This window comes from Stigmatopora nigra, chromosome 5, assembly GCF_051989575.1.
Source record: "Stigmatopora nigra isolate UIUO_SnigA chromosome 5, RoL_Snig_1.1, whole genome shotgun sequence".
NCBI classification, from domain to species: Eukaryota; Metazoa; Chordata; class Actinopteri; order Syngnathiformes; family Syngnathidae; genus Stigmatopora; species Stigmatopora nigra.
The window spans coordinates 8,520,891-8,545,135 of NC_135512.1; the positions used below are offsets into that span (position 1 = coordinate 8,520,891).

Sequence of the window (24,245 nt, forward strand, 5' to 3'; positions counted from 1 at the left end):
ACCTTGGTCCTCAGAGTCGAGATTGATCTTTTTTTTTTCTTGCCTCTTCCCTCCCCAACCTTTTAAGGTCTGAAAAACATTGTAAACTAAATACTAAGGGTTGCAAAAGGTCTCAGCATCACCTTTTTGTTTTAAGTTCGTAATTGGGCATAAATGTCAGAACATTGTGAGCTCACTTTTTGCTGGTGCCTCAAATATGCTCATTTTCTGGAAGGGTTGGGGTGGAATTGCAGACTGTAATGCTCTAACATTGTTATAATGCCTGTCTGTCTCTCTGCAGAGAATTAACCATTTTCCTGGTATGGGTGAAATTTGCCGCAAAGACTGCTTAGCCAGGAACATGTCAAAGTAAGTTTCTCCCTGGATACAAACCTTTCCCTTCCAAAACGCAATACACTGGAAACATTGTTGTGGAACGTTGCAGGTTCACAGAAGCTGGTTGACCTCCAATTCATTCAATATGTTCTCACAGGAAAGAATGTAGGAAAAATAATGTGGTCATCCTAAATTCTTTGGAAGGAAAATGACATATGAACAAAAGCGAAGAGTATTTAGCCACTGTTTAAATAGAAAAGGGAAAAAGACATTCTTAATCTTGTAATATTTATGCTCCAGGGGTATTCAACATTTGAGGTTCAGTTGTAACAAAAGGGATTTTTTTTTGTCTCTCCAGAATGATCAAATGCCAGTCTCAAGAGTACAGCTTTGTACCAAAAACCTGGATCTTCCCTGCTGAGTACACACAGTTTCAAAATTACGTCAAGGAGCTGAGGAGGAAACGCAAGCAGAAGACATTTATTGTCAAACCAGCCAATGGAGCCATGGGCCACGGGTAGGTCAAGGGCAAAGATACTAATAATAAAACACACCATTTGTGAGACCGTGAGGCAAAAAAAAGAATGTTTTCAACATAAAGGCAGACAAGACCTGCAGATATTTTTTAAAGGGAAGAAAATAATGAAGAAGCACAAAAAGACACAGGGTTGTTTGATCTTGGCATGGAAATAGCTAATGGCCTAGCTCGAATTGATCGCGTGGGCTGAAAGGATGTGCTAAATCTCATTGTTAGTCTCTTTGTCCTCTGGTCAAAAATCACCATAAATCAGAGCTTATCATGGCTAGATGACACACCCATATGCAAAATACACACACACACACGTCCCAGGCAGTTACTGAAGCTCATCCCTGGAAGATGTGTGCATATGAATATTGGATTCATTTATGAAGTACCATCAGCACACACTAAGCAGACTGGAATTTGGACCAGGATGGTGCTATGAGGAAACTCAATAGAGTTTCTTATTAAATGGCCAGACTGCAGAAGGAATGCATTTTTCATGTTTACCCAGCGATTAAAGGATAGTATATGTCGAGCCTCTTTGCTAAGGTTTTGTGTGTAGCATATAATACATACAGTACTTGCATTCATTATTGGGACCAATAGATGGGGATATTGAAGCGCAAATAGCCAAGTGTGCTCACCACTCTCTGCAATTCTTTTCCTTTTTTTATTTTATCCAATTGAATTATTTCTTTTATAATATGCACATAACATATAGTTAATGTTGCACTAAGATCTTGTTTATTAAAGAATAAAATGCAGCTAAATCTGAATTACTGCAATACATTTGTAATATTAAAGATGCTGATCTTAGCTCAATCTTTCAACAACAAAAAGCTCACAAGATTAGTCTCTATTTTTTTTTTTGCATGTTATGCCACACCAGGAAATTAGGTTATATCTTCCCCTGTAATTTATTTTGCGCATGCCCCACGAAATGAAGTTATTGTTTGTGTGTGAAGTTATAAAGCCAACAAAATCATAGCGGGTGCAAAACTTAAAAAGGAGAGAGAGCCTCCGGTGCTGAATTAAATAGGCAGGGGAGAGTAGGCTATGATTATGTGGTACCCCTGACTCATCAATCATGCCATCTTCTTTTCAGCTATTCCTCCTTAACTAACTAACAGTGTTAACCTTGTCGTCATCAATCAGGATGCCGGCTTCAATATAGGGCCACTCTCATTATTTCTTAGGCTCCTATCAACCTGTCCCTGTTTGGTTCTGCTCAAAAGTGCCGATAAGTAGGCAGGTGAAGCGCTGCTCTTTAATGCAGGAGTCTTGGTCAGAGCAGACTTTAATGTGGTGTGATTTATAAGTTTGTGGTAAAAAAAAAAAATCAAGACATTATGACTTGAAAATAACTTGAAAACTTGGTTCTCACATGTTGATTTTCATGAAATAAAGCATAAAATTAACCCGACTGCATTCACACAGTACACTACTACATTGAACATATTCCATGTTGTTGATTGGACATGACTTTTAATCAACTAAAGGTTAGTGTTAGGTGCTAAAAGGATTTTTGCTAGGATCATTCAAACCACCAGCTCACATATATACACAAGGCATGGGCAGAAGCACATGCCCCTTCCCATACCCACATTCCATGCACACTCACTTATATGAATGAATGCATATAACAACTGGCTCTATGTCTGTGTACTATATGAAATCATTGCCAGTGACATGAGACCGCAGCAAATTCAATTAGAAGGGATGAAATGTAGAAATGGCCTTTTGATGAGGTTTTCTTCATCTAATTAAAATCTTCTCCAGATGCTCACACAGTACCAGCATTTGTGTTCTACCTGTGTATTTTTTTTAAACATTGACTTTTATTTAGAAGGCCGAGTAATCAGAGAAGCAGAAGGCTTATTGGAGTTCTGTGCCAAATAAGTCATCAGTCAGTCTTAAACTTGCTATAAATCATGGCAAGGGTACTTATTTTAAGCATATTTTTGTGAAGGGTTCTGCAGCAGTAAGGAGGTACTATGAATAACATTTAGGAACCATGCTTACTATCTCTTTACAACTTTTGACAACTTCAATGTGTATATAGAAAGTCATGGATAAAAAAAAACTACTTATACAGGGCATTTTGTCTACCTGGAAAACATTTATTAATTGGTTTGTTCAACAAGAAGTATAACACAAACATAAGGGCTAAACTTGAACAAAACTGTCAAAGCTAAACATTGCATTTGAGCTTTATATGCTTAACTATCAGTAATATGAAATGAAATACTGTGCTGTAAAATGTGTATATATACGTTTTATCTCCTTTTTTATATAACATATATAAGACAGTGCCAATATCAGTCAGTGTTCATCATCACTTCTATGCCACCATCAATCATTTTTCTAATTATCTTTCCATCTTAACTATGCCATATTTTATTATGCTGCTGACGACACTCCAATTTCCCCCCACAGAGGATTAATAAAGGCTTCTGTCTATCCAGGATCTCACTTATCCGTAACTGCGACAAGCTGCCAGCCCAGGAGCACTTTATTGTTCAGGAGTACTTGGACAAACCTTTCTTGATGGAGGGCTACAAATTTGATCTGCGCATCTACATCCTTGTCACTTCTTGTGATCCACTTCGTATTTTCCTTTACAATGATGGCCTGGTACGCATGGGGACAGAAAAGTACCATTCACCCACTGAAGCCAATCTGGTGAGTTCACTTGCTCACACAAACACACACACACACATAACCTATAGTGTCCAATATCGTTCAATTTATAACACTGGCTGACTTTCAGTATATTCTTGCGACTTGTAGTCCGGAAAATACGGCAATTGGACTTAGTTTGAGGCTCTTACTTTTACATATATTCAAATTCATAGAGTCCAGCATTATCTATGCAGAGGGCCAGTGTGATGAGCTGTAGATAGTTACACAATCAATTTAATGTGAAGTTCAGGTGAGGCTACAATTGACTATAATTACCTACAACAGGATGTATAAACATATCCGCCACTAAATTTGATCCACAATGCTAAAGGTAGGTGTAACTCAATGTAATGAAGTTGTATAAGCCGCGGATGTGACTCGACACAGACACTTATAGGTTGTGAATATCTAAAGTGCAGACAGCTTAGTGCCACACACTTGTAATATTGAGCTCTTCCTATTTACCTTGAGATTCCGCAGCAGCAAAGTCTTTTGTAATGTGCAGGTGCACAAACATAGCCCTTATACTTCTATCAAACATAATGCATGGTGAACATTGTCTTAACAAGTCTCTGAAACATGATAGAATCAAGCAGACCATGAAGATGGATGTTCAATTCCATAGAGAGTGGCTGCCAGACAGCCATCAGGAGGTAGAGTGGCCTGCAGTCACAGTGTTATTACCTTGTAGCTAAGGACATGGATACATTATAAAGAGAGGGGTCCAACAAGGCTTCTAATAGGCAGACACTCCGGGATGCATCACAGCTGTGTTCTGTGGAAACTCTGGAGCACTATTGCTCTTATCACACATTAGATTCAGTTTTATTTACTGTGTAGAGCATGAACTCACAGTAGCAGCTCTCTTAGTGCACTTTTGAAAAACAGCAAGTCTTGAACCAAGCACTTTGGTTATTTGCAACAGCTCTGGGGATTTTTTTCTTTATTCTAATAATTAAATAAATGTAAAGCAGCTTTTAATGTGTTTTTTACTTTGTCCATTGCCATGGAAAATGTATTCCCTGTATTATTTATTACAATTATGGGGTGTCGACTGTATAGTCGTACCCAATGCAGTTCAGGAGGTTGTTAGACTGTCTACCTACATCCAACCTCCCAATATCTATTATGCTAGGTAATCAGGTAGTCTGAATAAGAAGCAGTAAGCTTATGTGGTTTGATCAGTCCATACGGAAAATTAGTTTTTGACTGTAACTTTGCTCGATTGTAAGTTTATGTTGTAGTGTAACTAGTGTTCAATTTTAATTGCAATCCATCTTATATAACCTTGAAGTTAGACCACTTCATCCTCATGATTTTTCATGATAATTAAACTGATGAATGTAACTCTCATACCCATCCCAATTATGTTATTTAAAGGTATAGTGCATCTTTGGGTAGGGAATCTTGACTCAGAAATTAATTATGATTCCCCATCAGTGCAATGCAAGTCAAATATGGCATCCATTTCATATTTGAGATAATAAGCTATCCGAGGAGGAAATGACGTCCCCGGATAAAATTAAGTCTAGTTTGCAACCACAAACTGACTCATCGTAACAACCTGAAACATATGAGGAGTCATTAGTCCCAATCTATCCAATAATTTTGACAGTTTTTGTTAAAAGTGTGCCTGCCTCACTGAGCTACAAACACTTTTAGCCTTCTACCGTTTTCAATTTTCTCTAAAAACATCATGACTGCACATTGTGTACAATTTTACTAACATATGCAAATCTATTTGTCCTCAGAACCAGCTCTACATGCATCTTACCAACTATTCAGTCAACAAACACAATGAGAACTTTGAACGTGATGAGACTGTAGACAAAGGCAGCAAAAGATCCGTCAGCTGGTTCACTGAATTCCTCCGCAGTAATGACTACGATGTGGCCAAGTTCTGGGGTGACGTTTCTGTAAGTGGTTAGCCAACTAACACACAATTACACATTCACACCAGATAACCTGCAAAGGCAAACACCACATGCTTGCTTAGATCTGGAATCAACAAAAAGTAGACCACCTATATCTAAGCAAGATGTTATGAAAGTTATACAGTCAGCTTTAATTTTTTTTTAACCGACTAGAAAAAACTCAGTTGAAATACCATCCCAGCACATCTAAACACCTTTTGTTTACATTAATCATCTTTATTCTTTTATTTGTACCATATCTGCACAGCCTTTTTATTGGTAATGCTCTAGGCCCAAGTAATAATATTATATTTGGTTTTATTTTAGTATTATTTTATTTGTAATGTAAAGTAATATTACACAAATAGAAAATAGAAAAAAAAAAGAATGTGACCTTCATGTTGTGTCTTCAGATCCCTGTACCACCCTGTGTCACCCCCTGATTCAGCCATATGTACTCTACCTCTCTTGCTCTTACACTCCCTGCTATTTTATCTCAAGCTGCACTCTTTTATTGCCCTTTGCCTGCCGTCCTTTGCTTTTCATCTTTATATTTACACTTTGATGCATACAACCCACATACCATGCTTTTTGTACTCTTTCTGGAACGAGTGCAAACAGAAAACTCGAGAGTATTTTGGTAGCAGTAATATGTTTATAAATGTAATTCACATCTTTCAACTCCATCACAAGTCTTTGTATGTCAAGTTTTGCAATAGTGCACATAGAAAAACAAGTGGATTGAATCAAGCTATGACAATTTTGCCATTGAGAAACAAACATATGAAACAACTCTGAACCTTCTAACAAAACATGGTCTCAGGATGGGATAATGTTTAGGCCATGACACACCAGAATACAAATGCACTCTTAAGGCATCAAGGGTGGTAATGGGAGCAGGTGTCTTTACTGGGTAGTCTGTGGATTCAAAATCTGAGTTCCCGATTCCGTCTTCAATTCTAAAAAAATCCCTATTTGCAACAAATGACTTACAACTGTACACAACAGAGCTCTTCTGTTGCCTATATTATTCTCATTTTGAGGAGGGATTTTCATTCCATCTGTTTGTCTCTCTTTTTATGTCTTGTCAGGAGCTGGTTGTAAAGACATTAATAGTAGCTGAGCCTCACGTACTCCATGCTTACCGCATGTGTAGGCCTGGCCAGCCACCAGGGAGCGACAGTGTCTGCTTTGAGGTCCTGGGCTTTGACATAATCTTGGATCGCAAACTAAAACCATGGTTGCTGGAGGTACATTTTTTTCTTTTCTGTCTAAATCTGATACGTTCACATATTTGAAAGAAATTAACAGGGTTTTAGCTCCTTAAGATACTGACATTTCAAGGTATTGTAATTTTAAACCCTTATTACTAACATTAATCAAAGCTGTGCGGAAGCAAATGAGTACAAGTACTATATAAATGGATGGATAGTAAAAAGGAGTCACTCCACTGTGTTTGAAACAGTTTTTTGATGATGTCTGTTTCAAAAAGAGAAGAACTGCAGTCTGTGGTGTCTCACCTGTCCACTCACTACCAAAATGTCAGCGGCTTCTGAAGTGAAGCACTGTTCTATCAAGCAGAGAGTGGGCGATGGTGCCTCACACCGACAGAAGGCATAAACAGACTGATTTGCTTGTACACTTTGTCCCTAGGGCATAGCAACATTGGGATAAACCCATGTAGTTAATACGTGTATATATATGTACATATATACATACATATATACACACACACACACACACACAGACACATATATATATATATTATTTTTTTAATGTATTTATATATTTATATATATAGTGTGTGCGTGTATACACTCAAAGAAAGCTTAAGTGAGGCCAAGATAAAATGACTTGCATGCACTCACATACACATACATTTGTACAAACTCTATGTTAAGTAATATAATCAAGACCTTCTGTGCATACAGTAAATCACTACACACAAGCATGTGCACCCCCTCACACAAAGTATAGGATAGAATCACAAAAAAAACAAATTCCATGTCAGTCAGTCAGTCTTTTAAATGTTACCTGTTGCTTTAGGGCTTCATTTTAGAATCCATTCCAGGATTTTTGGCTGACCATGTTCTTGTCAACCATTCAGTTACAGCCAGACTCAAATCCTTAAACTAAAACTGACAGCAACCCCACACTTGCCTACTTGCAACCCTTGCCCCCTCTCATAATTGACCAAAGTATGGTCACAGCAAGGGGTATTTTTGTTTGGTTCTCCGCCTGCACACCATCTAAAAATGTAATTAATGTACAGATGAGTACATGATTGTACCAAGCAGCCTCCTTACAGAAGCCAGACTGGAAAAATACTGCAGGAATATAGACAGAATTAAGTCTTAATTGCAAGTCGTAATATTTTAAGGGTAAGCATTAAGTATATTTATAATTTAATTTTATGTCAAAAGTAATTTTGAAACACTATTATGGCGACGCACATATTTTTTACGAGAGACTGTTAAATCTGCATACAATTGCGACACAGTCCAATCAATGTCTTCCTCTTTAAAGACTTTTACTAATCATTATCTAGTTGTTAAAAACATGACTGCTTTATTGCCTAGAATATTTAGTGATGTAATATCTGATATTACATCCGTAATATTAACTTTAACTGTATTACTTATAGTTCTTGATTGTGTTTTCAGTGAGATTCTTCATTGAAAAGGACTTCTATTTGTAGTTTATTAGCTTTAACTGAGTTACTTGTTTGTTTCTGATTGATCTGTATTATAACATGACACATTATCTGCACAAGTAGTGACAGTCTGCTCATTGTGTGTGTGAGTGCATGTAAGGTATATAGTACAGAATCTTGAACGCTGTGTTCCACTCCAGCAGTAATGATCCCCCCTGTGCAATGAACAGCACTCTATAATGTTCATCAATTAACATCCTTCACACATCCACCCTCTTCTCTTTCATGCAACATTTACAGCAACAGTCATTTATTGCCAAAACTCCAAATGATTAGTCAGGGGACAGTTGTGGGAATCAAGAGCCTTTCTTAAACGTTTCCTCTACAGGCTGTCAAGTCTGAAAATAACTTCATTATATCTGTAGCCTGTTGATGTGAATTGATACTCAATAGGGACAGTACACGCTGCAAGGACAGGCTTTCTACAAACTGCGCCCTATGGCAAGCCCTCGAGCTAGAATTTAATTTATTGAGAGATTACGTTGCTACAGTTTCAGGTTAATTAAATCTATTTCCAAGGGTTTTACTAGTTTTAATTTTCAACTTGTCTTTCAATCTAATGTGGTAAGAGTTATGCCAGGATTTCAAACACAATCGAGTCTTCACAGGTTTGTTTTGAATTTGTGGATGTTACCTCTCAGGTTTCACTGTTGGTGTCATTGTGAATTATCCATATCGCTCGTTCTTGCTGCTTTACTCAACCTGCTGTTCCGACACCGTCATTCTCTCTTACTCCTTCAAATGTCAAAGTTGGTTGTTAGGCATGCATACTTGCAGCCAGGAAATGGAACTTCAACCTGTATAAACTCAAAACCAGGTGGATACCTGAAAGCTAGATCGTATCAAACAGAAAATGCTGTCAAATTATATTAGCCCTTTCGGTAGGTAGCATTGGCCCTTAAGTCAGGTCATTTTCTGAGTGTGTGTAGAAGGTTGATGATTGAAAAAGGAACATGTCTCCTCTCGCATCCTCCAATTTAAGACAGATAGAAAGCAGAAGCGTTTGAGAGGTCTGTGGAACCACTTAAAAAGTATTTTCTGGGGAATAGTTTGCCTTGAAAAGATGCAAATGAATAAATACAACAATGTGTTATTTTCCTTGTTTTTACAACCAAACCACTCTTGCCAAGCATTTGCACAGGGAAAAAAATCACAGTCAGGTGTTACAGCCCTTGAATTGAGGTCACCATTTGAAAAGGAAGATTGAGAGGCTTTTCTGTAAATTGGTAGCGTAGTGGTTAACCTAGCAAACGTTTTTGCGGAATGACTCTCACTTTATGCCCATTTCTACAACTGATGCAGAAGGTCACAAAGAGCTCTTAGATCACAGTGTCTGTTGCAGCTCATCTTAAAGAAGCACTTTCAAACCAAACTCGTACATGCATACAAGAATTGAAAAGACATTTGAGAATGAAAGGCACTTTGAAATTCTGGGTACAAATATGATCATCTATGAGCTCCGTTATGTGAAACATTGTCTGTTGAAGTTAGGGATTTATTTTTGGAGAGGTCTGACAAAACGCTATCCAGACGGTGAATAAACACAGGATATACTGCAATTTATCATTTCTGCAAGGTTCCACAAGGTGTCCACGAACCTCCACAAAAGACAAATAGATTGAGGTCCAGCCTCATTATAGCCACTAGAACCCCAGAGATGCCAGTACACACTGCAGTGCAGGCAGTGTGATTATTGATAGTTGTGATTACATCTCTCCATCCATTCCTTCCCATTTTCTATCCTCCCTGCTGCTCGAGAAGGGTTGTGCAGAGTGATTGGCAACTAATGAGGCGGGCATGGTTAGGTCAACCATGGCATGGGATGTTTGTGTCTCAGTGTGAGTGTGTGTTTGTGTTCGGTTGTGTGTGAATTGGCATAACGACAACAGACCGACAGACTGCAGCTGGACTGCTTCCCTAAGGGCGGTGATACCTCAACCCTTCTCTCCTTTCTTTCCTGCAACTTTCCTCTTTTTTAGTACGCTACACCCGATTGCTTCAAGATGAGTTTGGTTTAACTGTCCATCCCTCAGAGCCAACATAATCCAGACTTCCTTTACTTTTGAGTGTAAATGTGTGTGTGTGTGTGTGTGTGTGTGTGTGTGTGTGTGTGTGTGTTTGTGGGGACTAATTTGCAATGGCAAGTGTAAACAGATGCCGCAATACCCACATACACAAAGAAAACCACACAAGGTTTTTTTTTAATTCTCTTTCAGCTCCCAACAAATACAAACACACACCGCAAATGAAAAATAACTGATGCATAATACTTAATTTCCTGTAGAGAATAAACACAGTGTCTTACTTTTGTAACCATGTGAATCAAAGTTTCTTTGGTCTACGCAGTTAATCTTCTGTGGGGAAAAGGTTTATGTTCCTACAGCTGTAAATCTGAAGAACAGCCGTAAGCATAGCATTGAACCTTTGGATGGATGATTTAGAGCTGTGGCAGCCTTTAAGATCTTTTCTAACCCCTCCAATAGCCTTTATTATCCTGTGTTCGTGGTGATTGTGATTTACTTGAAACCTACAGTATGCGTTGTAAGTTGTCCTCATTTACTTCATTGAACTGCAAGGGTTTGTATTGATAGTGGACACATACAGTTTTATATTCTTTATTTTTGTTTTTTATTACCTCTTTCTGGTTTTAATTATAGTTCTGCCTTTGCTGCACTTAGCTGGATTCATTCTCATTTAAATGCTCATTAATTTTGGCCCTGACTATGAGTTGTTTTTTCTCTCTTAGCTGTAGGTGGCAGTAGATATCTACAAGTCATATTGGACTCTAAAAAAAGGTTTATTAAGAAATAATTAGAATGATGTATGAGACTGCCTACATCCATCCACATTCATTATCCCTTAAGATGACTATTTCATAGAATAAGTATCAAATTAGGGCTGCATATGAGTCATATATGGAGCACTTGAAAACACACCTTAGAATTTAGTCATTTATCATCATGTGTAGCACTGCCACTGACAGTGTGACTGTGTGCAGGTATTTCATGGTACACACACACACACACACACACACACACACACACACACACACACACACACACACACACACACACACACACACACACACACACACACACACACACACACACACACACACACACATATATGTATATGTATGTATATATATATAATGACAGGTTTTTGTAAAATAAAAAATGTAAGAGACCAAGGTGAATCCAAACATTTGACACCAATAATGTGACCAATGAGGTGCACAAGTCAAGAAAATCTGGCTGTGTTTATTATTAACCAATACCATTCAAATTTGTGCTAATTAGTGTCACAGTTTCACCTTAAATAGTTATTGCGTTAGAGTAGACATTTCCTGTATTTTCTTCTCTCTTGCACAAGTCTTGACTGACTGTCTTAATGTGCTAACACGGACTACTGTAAGACCCTAACAAATTCAACCAAACACGAGAGAAAATGTGTTATGTGGGCAGAAATATAGAAGGCAGTACCATGCTTTGAGGCCATGTTTCTTTAGCTGATCGTGGGGTCTCAGTCTAGGTGGAAGGAATCATGAACCGTTTGAAAACACAGTTACTGTTGCATATAACCTTTAGGCTGTGCTGTAGTTTACGTCAGCAATTTTGAACCTCTTTGGAGCCATGCCACACTTTATTTTATTATTACAAAACATCCCAAGGCACACCACCAGTAAAAAATGTACATATGATTTTTTTAGTCTATATATTAAAAATTAAAGTTGGATTTTGAATGGGAACCAAACAAAGACAAAATCCTCCCAAACTTTATAATGACGTTTTTACTCACTCAGTGTAACACCTGGGCATGTTGTATTAGAGGAAGGATCATTGTGTGTTTAGTTAGGTTTAATTGCACAATGTCCAGTTTTTCTTTACACTCTATGAAAGAAAGTTTTTGGTATGTTGCATCATGGGAAATTTCCCGAATACAGGATGAATAATGTTATCCAATCCAATCAGATGCTTTCTGCGGGGAAAAAACCTTTGATTTCTTTTGATCGCCACTCATAACTGCTCCTTCATCTGAGTCATACATTTCTCCATTTCTGAGCTTGCATTTTTTTGTATTTCAAAATCCTTGTTATCACTGTCACTGTTATAGTTTCAGTAAATAGCCTTAATGCCACTGTTACCTCTAACTGATGCATCACTAAACAAAAATGATTAAGTATTTGTTTCCATTTACAAACAGGAAAAAACATGATTGTCAACCTGAGGGCACAGACACTCGGCAACGGAACATTTATGGATTCATTTTCACAAAACATTTTTAAATCAGTTAAGTAAGTGAAAGTGGTTGATTTTCCATGGCATACCAATGCATAACACAGTGGTTGAAAAGCACTGTTGTGTATGATATGCAAGTATAGACAGTATACTGACTTGGATAGGTCAATGATTTGCATAAACTCACTAATTTAGTTTTTGTGATGCATATGGGTATATAAGCCCTGTACTGGTTAGATTTTTTTTCTTTCTATTCAACCAGTTGCTACATATGATACAACGTTATTTACTGACAACCTTCACATATTGGTTAATTCATTCAAAGAACCTAGACAGTGTTCACATTGAACAACCTGGTATTTGCACAGGGTTGTGTAGACCTTTCACCCACTGTTATAGTCTGTCTGTCTTTCAGTCAATGTCTATCTTTAGCGTGGTTTCCCATTTGCTCAATTCGTCTCTTGCTCTCTCGTTCCTTCCACATTTGCTTTGCAACAAACTCAGATATGGTAGGAGTAGACCCTATAGTGTATGTGGCAGAAAGGGAGCCTTGTCAAAATAGTGGTTGTTTTTACACTGCTTACAATAATATGTGGGAGGAATTTTGTTCCACTTATTAATCAAGAGGTGACCTTGCACTTGTATGATGACTTCTCCAGACTTAGGATGGTGATTTGATTAGGAAATGAAAGCAACTCTTTTTTTTTTTTTTAAACCATGCTGTTAAAAGCCTTAGACACAAATATAATGAACACTAAACATAAAACTTTGAAGAAATAAGCAAACTCCACACAGTAAGGACAGAGCTGTGAGACATAGGTGCGAACCAGGCCTGAACGATGTCTCATTTGAACCATGACATCCTGATGTGTGCATGCACAATACGTACACATACACGTGCGATACCTTTATTATTAGGTGTCATAGTTTGTGAGAAATATCCTGCTCTTATAATGAGCGCTTCAGGTTCTATGTCGACAACAACTTTTTAAAGCTCCCTTGCCTGACATAAACGAGCGGTGACAGCTGTTCGCTAAATTATATCACTGCTCTTCGACACTTCAACTGTGTATAACGGGAATAGGAATAAAGTCAAACACTGCTGGCATCCATACACCCAGAAAAGTAAGAAAAAATGACAGCAAGAGTCCAAAAGTGTGCTGATCATGAAATATTCAGCCAATATTCAGGAACGTATGGTTAGAACACGCAGGACGTTTCATGCTCTGCTGTGGCATGACAAGCAGAAATTATGACACACCAGCCATCCCATGATGTGGTCATGAGATATCTTAGATGCCAGTTCGGCAGACCGGAATATGTCACACAACATAAGGCACAGGGCTCACCCACTCCAAGACATTGACCACAACAGTCCATGTCTCTCTAAACATATTGTGTCTGTTGGACCAAAATTGGTTTGAACTCATGTAGTCTGAGTCAAACATAACAGTGGAGAAATGATTGTGTGATATGAAAAAATATATCCAAATTATTGTTTTCAGATGTTCATATTGTTTTGATATCCAAATTCTGTTGGAATTTGGTTTTGGACACACACACATGTATATAAAACAGTATTTATGTAAACTACAATGAAAGCAACAATTCCTCAGATCACTGATCACCATGTGCCAAATGACAAATAATTATACAATATAGAGAAAGTTACCCATTTTCAGGTCGGCCTTTGAACCCTGCATGCATAATTGGGTGTTCATAAGAGGAGAAAGCTGTCCTGTGAAAAGTTACTGGCATGATACATTTTTGCCTCATACTTATGCTGCTGTTTGACTAAGTGATATTTGGGTTACATTGGTGCCATGCTGATGTTAAAGGGAATCAAAGCCAGAGTAAAAGAAGCTTCTAATCTTTTCATCTGACATTTTTATTGAATGCGTCTTAAAGCAACCAAGGGCTCCTCTAAGATCCTGCCAGAGTCACTTAAGGAAATCAGAGTGGGGGCTTTGGGAGTCAGCAGGGGTTCATTAGGACCAGACTGGCCAGATTTCCTATACCAGGGAATGGAAATGCATGAATACAGAGAAGAAGACAGTGGGCAGAAAATAGGCTGAAAGACAGAAAAAAAAGAGGTTGGAGAAACTAACCAGGGTGAGAGTAGACTTAGAGAGCAAGGAAAAGTGCGGGCAAGTGCTGCCTTGCCAGTCTGTCTTGACAGCTTGACACCTCAAATCTAGATGAGAATTGAAGACAAGTAACGAGACAACTGTCTCTGGAATCATAGCCAGTCTGCCTTTTACCTATAAGAACTGTAAGGCCTTGTTGCTTTCCATTCTGCCTGTCACATTAGAAAGTGCTTCAAAAGAAAAAGGAACATGCTTTTCTCCCTTTTTATAAGTATGTACGCTAGGAACAAACATGGCTCTGACAAACTGCAATCAATATTTTTCATTGTTTTCTATAGAGCAAAACCAATGTAAATCTATTTTTTGTATGCTTTTATTGGTGCGGGTATGCTTATGTAAATCGAAAATTCTGACCTTCATATTCATTTGACTGTGGTAGTATGAATAGGGATAGCGAAAAAACGAAATAGCGGAAAAAAAGTCATTGTTCATCCTCAAAATTCAGTACATGAATATATGAAAATAATGATAATACTGTAAATCACAACCGGTGCATACAAAGTTTTATTGTACTTTTTGCCCTCTACTTTTTCTTGCCTGTCACTACACATTACTAGCAGATCAGGCAAAATTGGATAATTTTACACAGCATGCCGCAACATCACTGGCCTATTCTATCTTGTGGTTGACTTGCTTGATTGACTCTGAGAGAAATCTTTTGGATGGATTTGATGAATACAATCTATTTTGTTATTGGGCTCATGCAGCAGTATTGATTATGAAGACTGTCCGTTGCATTGCTTAGCTGCAGGTAGTATTTATAGCTTTTATTTTATTTTGGTATTGTCTGCCGTATTCTGTTTTTAACAATAATGTACAAACAATTGTAACTATCTCTTGTTTGTCATTTTATCTTTTCATTCTTTTTTCCAATTATCTTTGTAATTGGTGAATGTCTGCCTTAACATAAAAACAATACGTGATAATTTCAATGACCTGGAAGAAAAAAAGTAGGCTCAGTGGGAAAAACAGACTCCTTCTTTCTCTTACAGATCAATCGAGCTCCAAGCTATGGGACGGACCAGAAGATTGATTTTGACATAAAGAGAGGCGTTTTGCTCAACGCTTTAAAGCTACTCAACATTAGGTAGTTATCTCTGACACATTTCAACACAGGGGCCTTTTATGCTTTATGTACAAACCAAATTTCAATATTACCTGAGGGGACTGGGAGACTATTTCATTTAGCAAATAGCTTTATTTGATATTTAGCTCTTTACAACTTTGAAAACAAACAAAAAAAAACATAATAAATGCAAATTACTGGTACTGTGCATATGATGCTGTACTACAATTTTTTATTGTAGATACCAGTACTTTAGGGAAGTAAATAATACAAATAGACTTTATTTTTATTATTATTATAATTTTTTGGTGAACTCATTTGAGACCCCCAAAAAAATCTAGTATGATACTTCTCCAAAGTGTCCAAGGGAATTACACTTGTTGCCAAGGTATTTTCACACAGAGAGAAACAGCTTGAATTTTGGCAATCAAAGAAAATATAACTAATGTGGACCTATTAAATTTCCACTTATTAGACTCAAATATATTTCAGTACTATATTTGCCTTTGGCCATAATGAACCTGAATTATCTGATGGCTGAATTTGGCACAGTTCATATTCATTCAAGACAGATTCTTCTAATTATTTCTTGACAAATTAAATACAGAGAGAATCAAAAGGTGGCAGTGAGAGGACTCTTTAAAAGACATGTTCACGTCCTGGAAATAAATGCACCCCAAAGAGAGGCCTTGCGATCCGCAATTCTGCTCGTGACACCAACTGTATTCATGTGCGATCAATTCAAAGCTGACTGGGCATGAACATTGATATACCTCTGTTCCCACCCCAACTGTACTCAATACCCAATTAAAAGGGCTAGCAATTGACCTAAAGGAATTCAAGGAATTCCTCTTTTTCAAGAAAAGCAATAACCTCCTATAATTCTATCTTCTTTTAGCGGTATTGTTTGTACATATTTGATCCGAGTCATTGCTATTTAAAAAAAATAAAAATTATTGCTTGTTTGTGAGTGTAAAAGGTTAAAATTCCTTAATTTGCTGGTATCTATGACGAAAATTGGTCATTGCCTGACCAAAGAACACATTTACTCAAATTAGTTGCTATTATAAAATCTAATGAAAATATAAAAAACATGTTTCCTAGTTGATTTTTATTTTGTTCAATGGATTGTCTACACTTGTTGTCTGCACGTGTTTTTTTTCGGAACAAAATATTATTAAGTTTATGTTTGTTTGTGGTTATAAAGGGCAAGTGACAAAAAACGCAACCTAGCACAGCAAAAGGCCGAGGCACAGAGGCGACTCTACGGGCATGGTTCTGTAAAAAAGCTTGCGGCTACCTCCTCGGACTGGGAAAGACAGCGCCACACCTTGGAGCGAAGGCGAGAAGAACTTGTAAGTTACTAACTAAGTTACTATTATTGCATCTAACCATTTAGGTGCCCACAGACTAATGTACTACATCTGCTAAGCAATGGGTGTCCAGCAAGTATAAAAAGATATTCAAAAGTATTTATGTTAAGATGTAACTGCAGATTTTCATCAGTGACATTAATCAAAGACTTTGCAATGCACAAGTAGTCATTATACCCTTGAGCTTTGCACAATTAAAAATCACATTTTTTTGTTGCTGCCGAAAGCTCATTCTTTCCGAGACAAGGAGACACCATTTAATTATTTTTCAGTTATGGAGATTTTCTCATCTATAGCTACTTTTACTTTATGCCTTCCATGCTCTTTAATTTGCATTTGAATGAAGTACAGCAGTAAGCCGCGTGTCGTACAAAAGCGTATCTTATTTTTAAAAAGCAACACGATGTTTAAAGGGCATTTTAAGGTGTTGAGCTAGTGAATGTACATGCCACTTAGTTCTCTCACTGATTGGTTTCTCTTTGAATCAAAATATGTCAGGGTTCTTAACGCTCACACATATCAGGCTATTCTCAAAACATAAGCCATATTTCTTCTGCAAAAAAAACAAAAACAAAAAACAACTTCACCAGACTCATAATATAAATAAAATATATTAAAAAAATGCTGGATTTTATCACTATTCCTGACATTTGCTGAGTATTGTTGAGTGTTTCTGAAACCTTTCCCCTCTTTATTTATTATTTATTTATGATTTTTATGATGGTAATATTTATGTTCAATTTAAGTATGTTTTTTTTCATTTAAATGCATCGTAATAATATTTATGAAATTGAAAATAGGTTAAAATGTATTTTTTTAAACATATTTCTGGGCCTGGTGATGGAATTGCCCCACCACACACACACACAAACACACACACACTTGTGCACATTGTCACTCTAAACAATTAAGAATCCTAATACTTGAATGTAGGTGACTTATTATAAGAAGCACAATATCAACTGAGCTAATATTTCTTATTGTTTTTTCCATTCCTAGAAAGAACACCTCGCACAGGTCCGCAAGCAAATCTGTAGAGAAGCACATGAAAAACAAAATCTGGGCAACTATAGGTAAGGAAACAAGAACTTCCTTTACATGAGCTTCACTCATAATACTTTCTGCTCTACTTACAATTATGCATTGATTTATTCAACAAATAAGATGCGATATCTGATTTCTTTGTTGTGCACCCTGGCACAGAAAAGGTCATGGGCATTTACACACACCAAGTCAACTACATTTGCACAAGTCAATATTACATTATGTAAATTAGAAAAGGAAGTGATTGAATTTAAAGCAAGATTCAGTCCTTTGCAACACAAAAAGGGCTCAGTACATTGGATTTATCTTCCTTCTGCATGCCATTCTCTCCCCTGGTTGTATTTTATTCCTTGGTAACTATTTGAGACCTTGAAAGAAAGACTGCCACCACCATATTCAAGATCATATCCACGTACAACTTGGTCCTTGTAAAGCATTTTTGCCCGTTTATTTTTATTTTTTTACACCCAGACTGTTCTTTCAGCAACGTTTTCACTTGACTTGAGTGAGAGATTGCATTGATTTCAATGAAGAAGGCATTCACTGACCCGAAATCTTCAACTTCCAAGCATGATTATAATTGGAGACACAATATTATCTTCAAGTAAACTGGAATCACATAGCTCCTTTGAAAACGTTTGTTCTAGTAAACTTGGTTTCACAGCAATTAATTGTTGCCCAATATTTTGATCCTTTAAATTTATTGCATTCTACTTCATATTCATCTATTTGATCTAAAGCCCTTTGTAGAGCAAACATTGCCTCAAAGGCCAGTCTGCAGCCAGTTAGACCACACAATAAGGGTATGTTTACACAAGAACAGTCTAGTGCTGTGCTGCTAAAGATTACGTGGGTATGTAGTCGGTCAGATGTTTGGCCCTGAGCCATCTAGTAATTACGCTTTCACACTGCAAAAAATAAGCGTAAATGTACTTACTCAGTGTGTAATCTGGGCCTTTTAGGGAATGTTTTCGTGTATTGTTGGAAATTGGTGGATAAAGAGGTTAGTTCTACCATCTGCCATAGTGGATGAGCATTTATGTAAATGAGTTCATTTGCAAAAATAGATATTGCTATCTGGTAGGTATATCCTAGAGATGATTCATTTCTCAAATCAATGCTTGGAAATAATAAATCCTCAAATTTTCTATTTTATTTCTCCATATTTGGCCTGTAATCCAATATATTTACCAACTGGTCAAATTCTTACTAGCCTAAGAATGCACAATGAAGAGGAAAAAAATATATAAGTCCCACTGCAGTATAAATTTCATTTTGCACAGACAAAATAGGCACATGTTATTGTAACAATGTGTTTTTGGATAAGTACAGCCTAAAAGCACAACATAAACTGTTGGGGTTCATAGTGAATATAATAAAATACATATAAGTCGCAGGCCCATCCAAACTACGAATAAAAATGTGTCTAATAGTCCAGATAATACGGTATGTTTATACATTTTCTTATCTCAAGATGGCCACTTTTGTACTTTATCGTGCTATTCACATTTCTTCAGCCTGTTCAGTTCATGCCCATCTATATCAGCTGATTTAAAAAAAAAATTTAAACCTTGTCGAGCTCCTCCTGTCACCACTTGTCCTTTCTCCTTTGCTGTTTCCCTTTTTTCCACAGCTCTCATTAGAACAGTTCTTTCTCTTTCATAGGATGTTCTCATTCAGATTTTACCTTTCTTTCTTAGATGGATGACCGTTCTTTTTTTTGCTTTTTGCTGCACTTCTCCCTCACCATGCGTGCTCTTCTTTTCTCTTTGTATATATTTCTGTGGCCAACAGACGTATTTACCCTCCAGAAGACAAGCTGCTGTTGGAGAAGTATGAAAGCCTGCTCTCTTCCGCCTTTCAGACTTTCCTCGCTGGGCGAGCTGCCTCGCTTCAGAAGGAAATGAATAATCCTCTGAAACAAATGAAGGCATGTATCTTGAAAACTGTCTTACTGTCAAATGTGTGCATATATGCTTGTACACCTACATACACACCTATCTACACCGCAATTTTCTTAGAATCCCCATGCAAATATGAACAAAAACAACAGTTTGTATTTCTATTAACGTGCTGGAAAAAAATAACTTCCCAGTATTGCGGAATTGTGAGCAAGTGCTTTGTTTTTGCTGTAAAAAAAATCAGAGTCTTGTTTAAAACTGTTGATAATATATAATATGCCCATATGCAAGCTTTTCAAATCAGGGAGACATGATTCACAATTCTATTTTCCTTGTTTCCTCATCTTCTCTGTTTTGTCTTTGTGTGTTGGTGGCAAGGCTTCATGTTGATAACCAATGGTTAATGGTAAAAGTGGGTGGTAAAATGGTGTTTTTTTTACATTTGCAATGACAACACACAAAGCAATCTGAAAGGACTTGACAAAGCTGTCATGTGCAACTATTGCAGGCTTTCTTGAAATATCCACCTCTTGCTTGTCGCATTTTGTCTTTTCAAACTTTATTGCATTTGAAGACAGACGAGCTAACATTCTTTTTTTTTTATACCAATCAGTCAAAAGTAAGCACAGGACACACATTTAGTTAGCAGACAAAGATGTGATCTTGTTGAAGTGTGAAAAAGATGAAGCTGAGAAGAACAAATGATGCTCTGCAGTCAGTTAATGGTGTCACAACTTGAAAACAGTTCTGTCCTTTAGTAAGGGACGGTTTGTGGGAGATGTGATTTGTAGCATTTTAAAGCCAAGACTGGTCATACCTGATAATGAGGCAAATGATAATTTTCAATTTTCTGCAATCGAGTATTTTATTTAATAAAGGGGCAATTCATATTAATGAACATCTATATGTAAATATATGTACGTTTATAGCCAAAGGCTAATTTCCATCTTAGTCCCTTGTGCTGGTGAAGATAAAATCCAGCTATAGATGTTCTGCGATGATCCTTGAAAAAAGATAAATGCCCGGAAAAGAGAATTTTTAGTCGCACTTAAACTCTGCCTGTGGCCGCTACCCCATTTTGAGGACTCTGTTTTGATGTTTGTGATCTGCCTTTGCTAAATTTAGCCTCTATCTGCAGTGCCAGTAAGTATCAAATGTCCAGCCAGGACCTTTTTCCCCCCTGCCAGGCAGTGCATATGTTATGCATGTCTTTGGATTTTCTTCTGTTTGAAATAAGATATGTTGATTAGATATCTGATGTTTATTTATTCTGTGTGTTGGAGTTTAGGAGGAGGACATCTTGGATCTGCTTGAGCAATGTGAACTGGACGATGAAAAGCTGATGGGCAAATCCTCCAGGCAGCGTGGCCCTAAGGTGCTTTAGCCAGATAGAGAGCAGGAAACTGGGAAAGAATGGGGAAGAATAGAGGCCAGTTGCCCCCGGGGACCCCTCGTAAAAGTACAACGATGGGGAATTTGGGAGGGTGCTTGGTAGACAGGTGCATGGATCTAATGTCCACAGAGTGCACATGGGATGTGATTCAGAAGAGTGTGTTAGGCTCAAGGGAAAAGTATCAGAGAGGCCCAAAGAAAGGACCCGAGTGCCTCAAGGGGACAGCTGTCAGACTGCCTCCTTTTCCCACCGCACTATCTTCCTATCGCTCTTTTTCACTGCCACCAGCACCTACACTTCCTCCTCAAGATTTCCCGAGACACCACATTACTCCCTCCATCACCTTGCTTCGCTCGCCTCTCTTCATCATACGCCCCCACCCAATTCCGTTTCTTCTTGTACATCTCCATCCATCCCTCACTTGAAGGTTAAATTGGCTGGAACACTCACTCGACAGGGCTGTTCAGTGATGCATTAGCTAGAATAAGGACTTGTTTAGACACAATATCTGTTGTCCAAGTTCATTTGGATGGTGTCACTTTTGTTGGTGCTGAATCTGTTGAGAGAAACATTCAGAGCAAGGGAAAGAAAAAGCTGAATTTACTCAATGGGGGCGTCGGGCTCACACACCATCTGGTAAAAAAAGTTGACCAAATGCTAGAATAGAGAGTGACAAATTAGCTGAACAAATTATTTCAGATATTTTAGATTAAGGATTTGGGGCAAGAAAGAAGCCAAATATACAGAAAGTATACTGTACGAAATTTCACTCAGTTGTCCACTTGCTTTCTTATATTTTCTATTTAACTTCACCACCATTCCTTAATTCTTCATAGTTAATTTCTTCTCTTTATTTAATGACCTATACAATGTAACAACTTATATAGCCACTTTGCCTCCTTGCATAGTCCTTGATTGAGCCTTTCTTTTCTCTAATCTTCACCTACCATCGCTTTGTTGTGTAGTTGGCCAAGAGGCACTTGGCACGCTGCTAAAAGTCAAATTCCTTGCCTGGCACTCCAAAAACTTTTTTCTCCTTTGCTATGTGAAGATGAGGCTCAACCTTGATTCACGGTGGAGTGTGTTGATGTCAAGTGAATGATTGTTTTATTGACTTTGAAAAAAGAATATCTAAGCATTTTGGAATCACAAAGTTCTTGCAAATGTTCCTCTCCTGATTGAAATACACCTCTCTGCAACGTGGGAGTGTTAAATAAGTGAATATCTATATTTTTATATCACTATGAAATACTGAAGCTTGGTGTCATTGAAGAACAATTGTAATCAGCATACCAATGATGTGTCCTGGTCACATTGCCACTGCCCACAAGCTTCCTATTGACACAACCACTCCACTGATGGCTATTCAGAGCAAAGTGTTTGTCAGCTGCATGTTAATGAGAATTAGGACAAAGCATAAAAATGCTAAAATGGCTCAAAAAATGACATCATGTGCATTTTCACTGATAAAATGGCATCCATGGTTATGTAAATAATAATTATGTGAAAGAAGAAACACATTAGTGGCACATAAAAGTATATCTTATTCTTTCTCTGATGTAGATGAAGATGCTAAATAGTGTCAGGTGTTTTAAATGAAGTCCGGTTATACTTAATTCAACTCTCGGTGGGCCCTCCTCTTAATTTCTCCCTCTATTAACCTGATGGTCTTATCTTCCTCTTTATTGTCTCCTTACAAGCTTAATCTCTTACCGTCTCCATCCTCCTCCATCAATCACCCACACAACTAGCCTGCAGTGACTGCATAAGCCTGATCACTTCCTACACATTAGTTTGCTTGGTTTGGCAGTGCTGACATATTGATTGTAGCATAACAGATGTATGCGCGCTTTTGTAATCAAATTTTAAGGATGGTACTTATTTGAATATAATTTAAATGTATTTTAACCCGTTTATGTACATAACTGTGTTATATATAAATACTCATAGAGAATGTATATGTATAGGTTTTTTTGTGCAACTAACATCTCTATATTGTTTTGATCCTTGCCAGCCATTGACCACCATGCCAGAGTGCAGCCAGACATCACGACGTCAACGTCCAGAATACTTAACTAACTTCACCAGCTGCAGCAGTGCAGAAAACTCTTGCCTATCCTCAGACGAAGAAGAGGAAGAGAGGAAAGTAGAAGGGGGAAGTACAGGTGGAGAAAAGAGGGAGAAGAAAGTTTCGTATGACCTAGGGAGCAAAGACAAAAACTTGGCGGAGCGCTCAGGTGTGTAGAACTGAAGTATGTTTTTAAAAATATATATTTATATAACATGCAAGTTTTGCCAAAACACAAGTTGTGTTTTATGAGTACGGCCGAGTGGTTCGCTTGTCTGCCTCAGAGTTCTGGGGTTGAGGGTTCGATGCAAAGTTGGTCCTCACTGTGTGGAGCTTGCACATTCTTGCTTGGGTTTTCTCCAGGTACTCCACTTTCCTCCCATATCCCCAAAAATGCAGCATTGGCTGTTTGAACACTCTAAATTGCCCCTAGGTATGAATGTGAGCATGAATGGTTGTCCGTCTCCTTGTACCTGCGATTGGCTGGCCAATGATTCTGGTTGACTGCCGCCTCTTACCTGTAGTTAGCTGGGATAGAATGAATGTATTTTTTGATGGTGGCAGGAAGAGGTGTAAAACTAAATTACAACCTTGCTTAATACTCCAACACATATTACCTTGTCATAACAAGCTTGCGTGCCTACATGGCTTTGAAAGCTATACTAGAGTAGGCTCATACTCTAAGCAGGTTTTAGAATAGAGGCCAGACAAAAAAGTAGCAGCTGGCCCTCCATGTTGGGGGTTGGCCTAACAGCACCTCCTCGTAAAAAAACACTTTGTTACAGAAACCATGACGAATGCTTTAATGACCACCATAGGCCAGACAGTAGACCCCAGCCATGTCATTGACAGAGTGACCACTACTGATG

General features: G+C 37.7%; 1 protein-coding gene across 12 annotated transcripts in view; it reads left to right on the top strand.

Annotated features, from left to right (window-relative positions):
• The window catches only part of ttll7 (tubulin tyrosine ligase-like family, member 7), a 56,395-nt gene that overhangs the window by 8,913 nt on the left and 23,237 nt on the right, over positions 1 to 24,245 (top strand). For all 12 annotated transcript variants that reach the window (XM_077717302.1, XM_077717293.1, XM_077717291.1 and 9 more), the window contains 11 exons: positions 281 to 348; positions 674 to 832; positions 3,304 to 3,520; positions 5,272 to 5,436; positions 6,525 to 6,683; positions 15,524 to 15,618; positions 16,805 to 16,952; positions 17,970 to 18,043; positions 19,809 to 19,944; positions 21,204 to 21,290; positions 23,323 to 23,545. In XM_077717302.1, the coding sequence (XP_077573428.1) occupies positions 281 to 348; positions 674 to 832; positions 3,304 to 3,520; positions 5,272 to 5,436; positions 6,525 to 6,683; positions 15,524 to 15,618; positions 16,805 to 16,952; positions 17,970 to 18,043; positions 19,809 to 19,944; positions 21,204 to 21,290; positions 23,323 to 23,545 (1,531 nt within the window). The remainder of the gene's footprint in view (positions 1 to 280; positions 349 to 673; positions 833 to 3,303; positions 3,521 to 5,271; positions 5,437 to 6,524; positions 6,684 to 15,523; positions 15,619 to 16,804; positions 16,953 to 17,969; positions 18,044 to 19,808; positions 19,945 to 21,203; positions 21,291 to 23,322; positions 23,546 to 24,245) is intronic.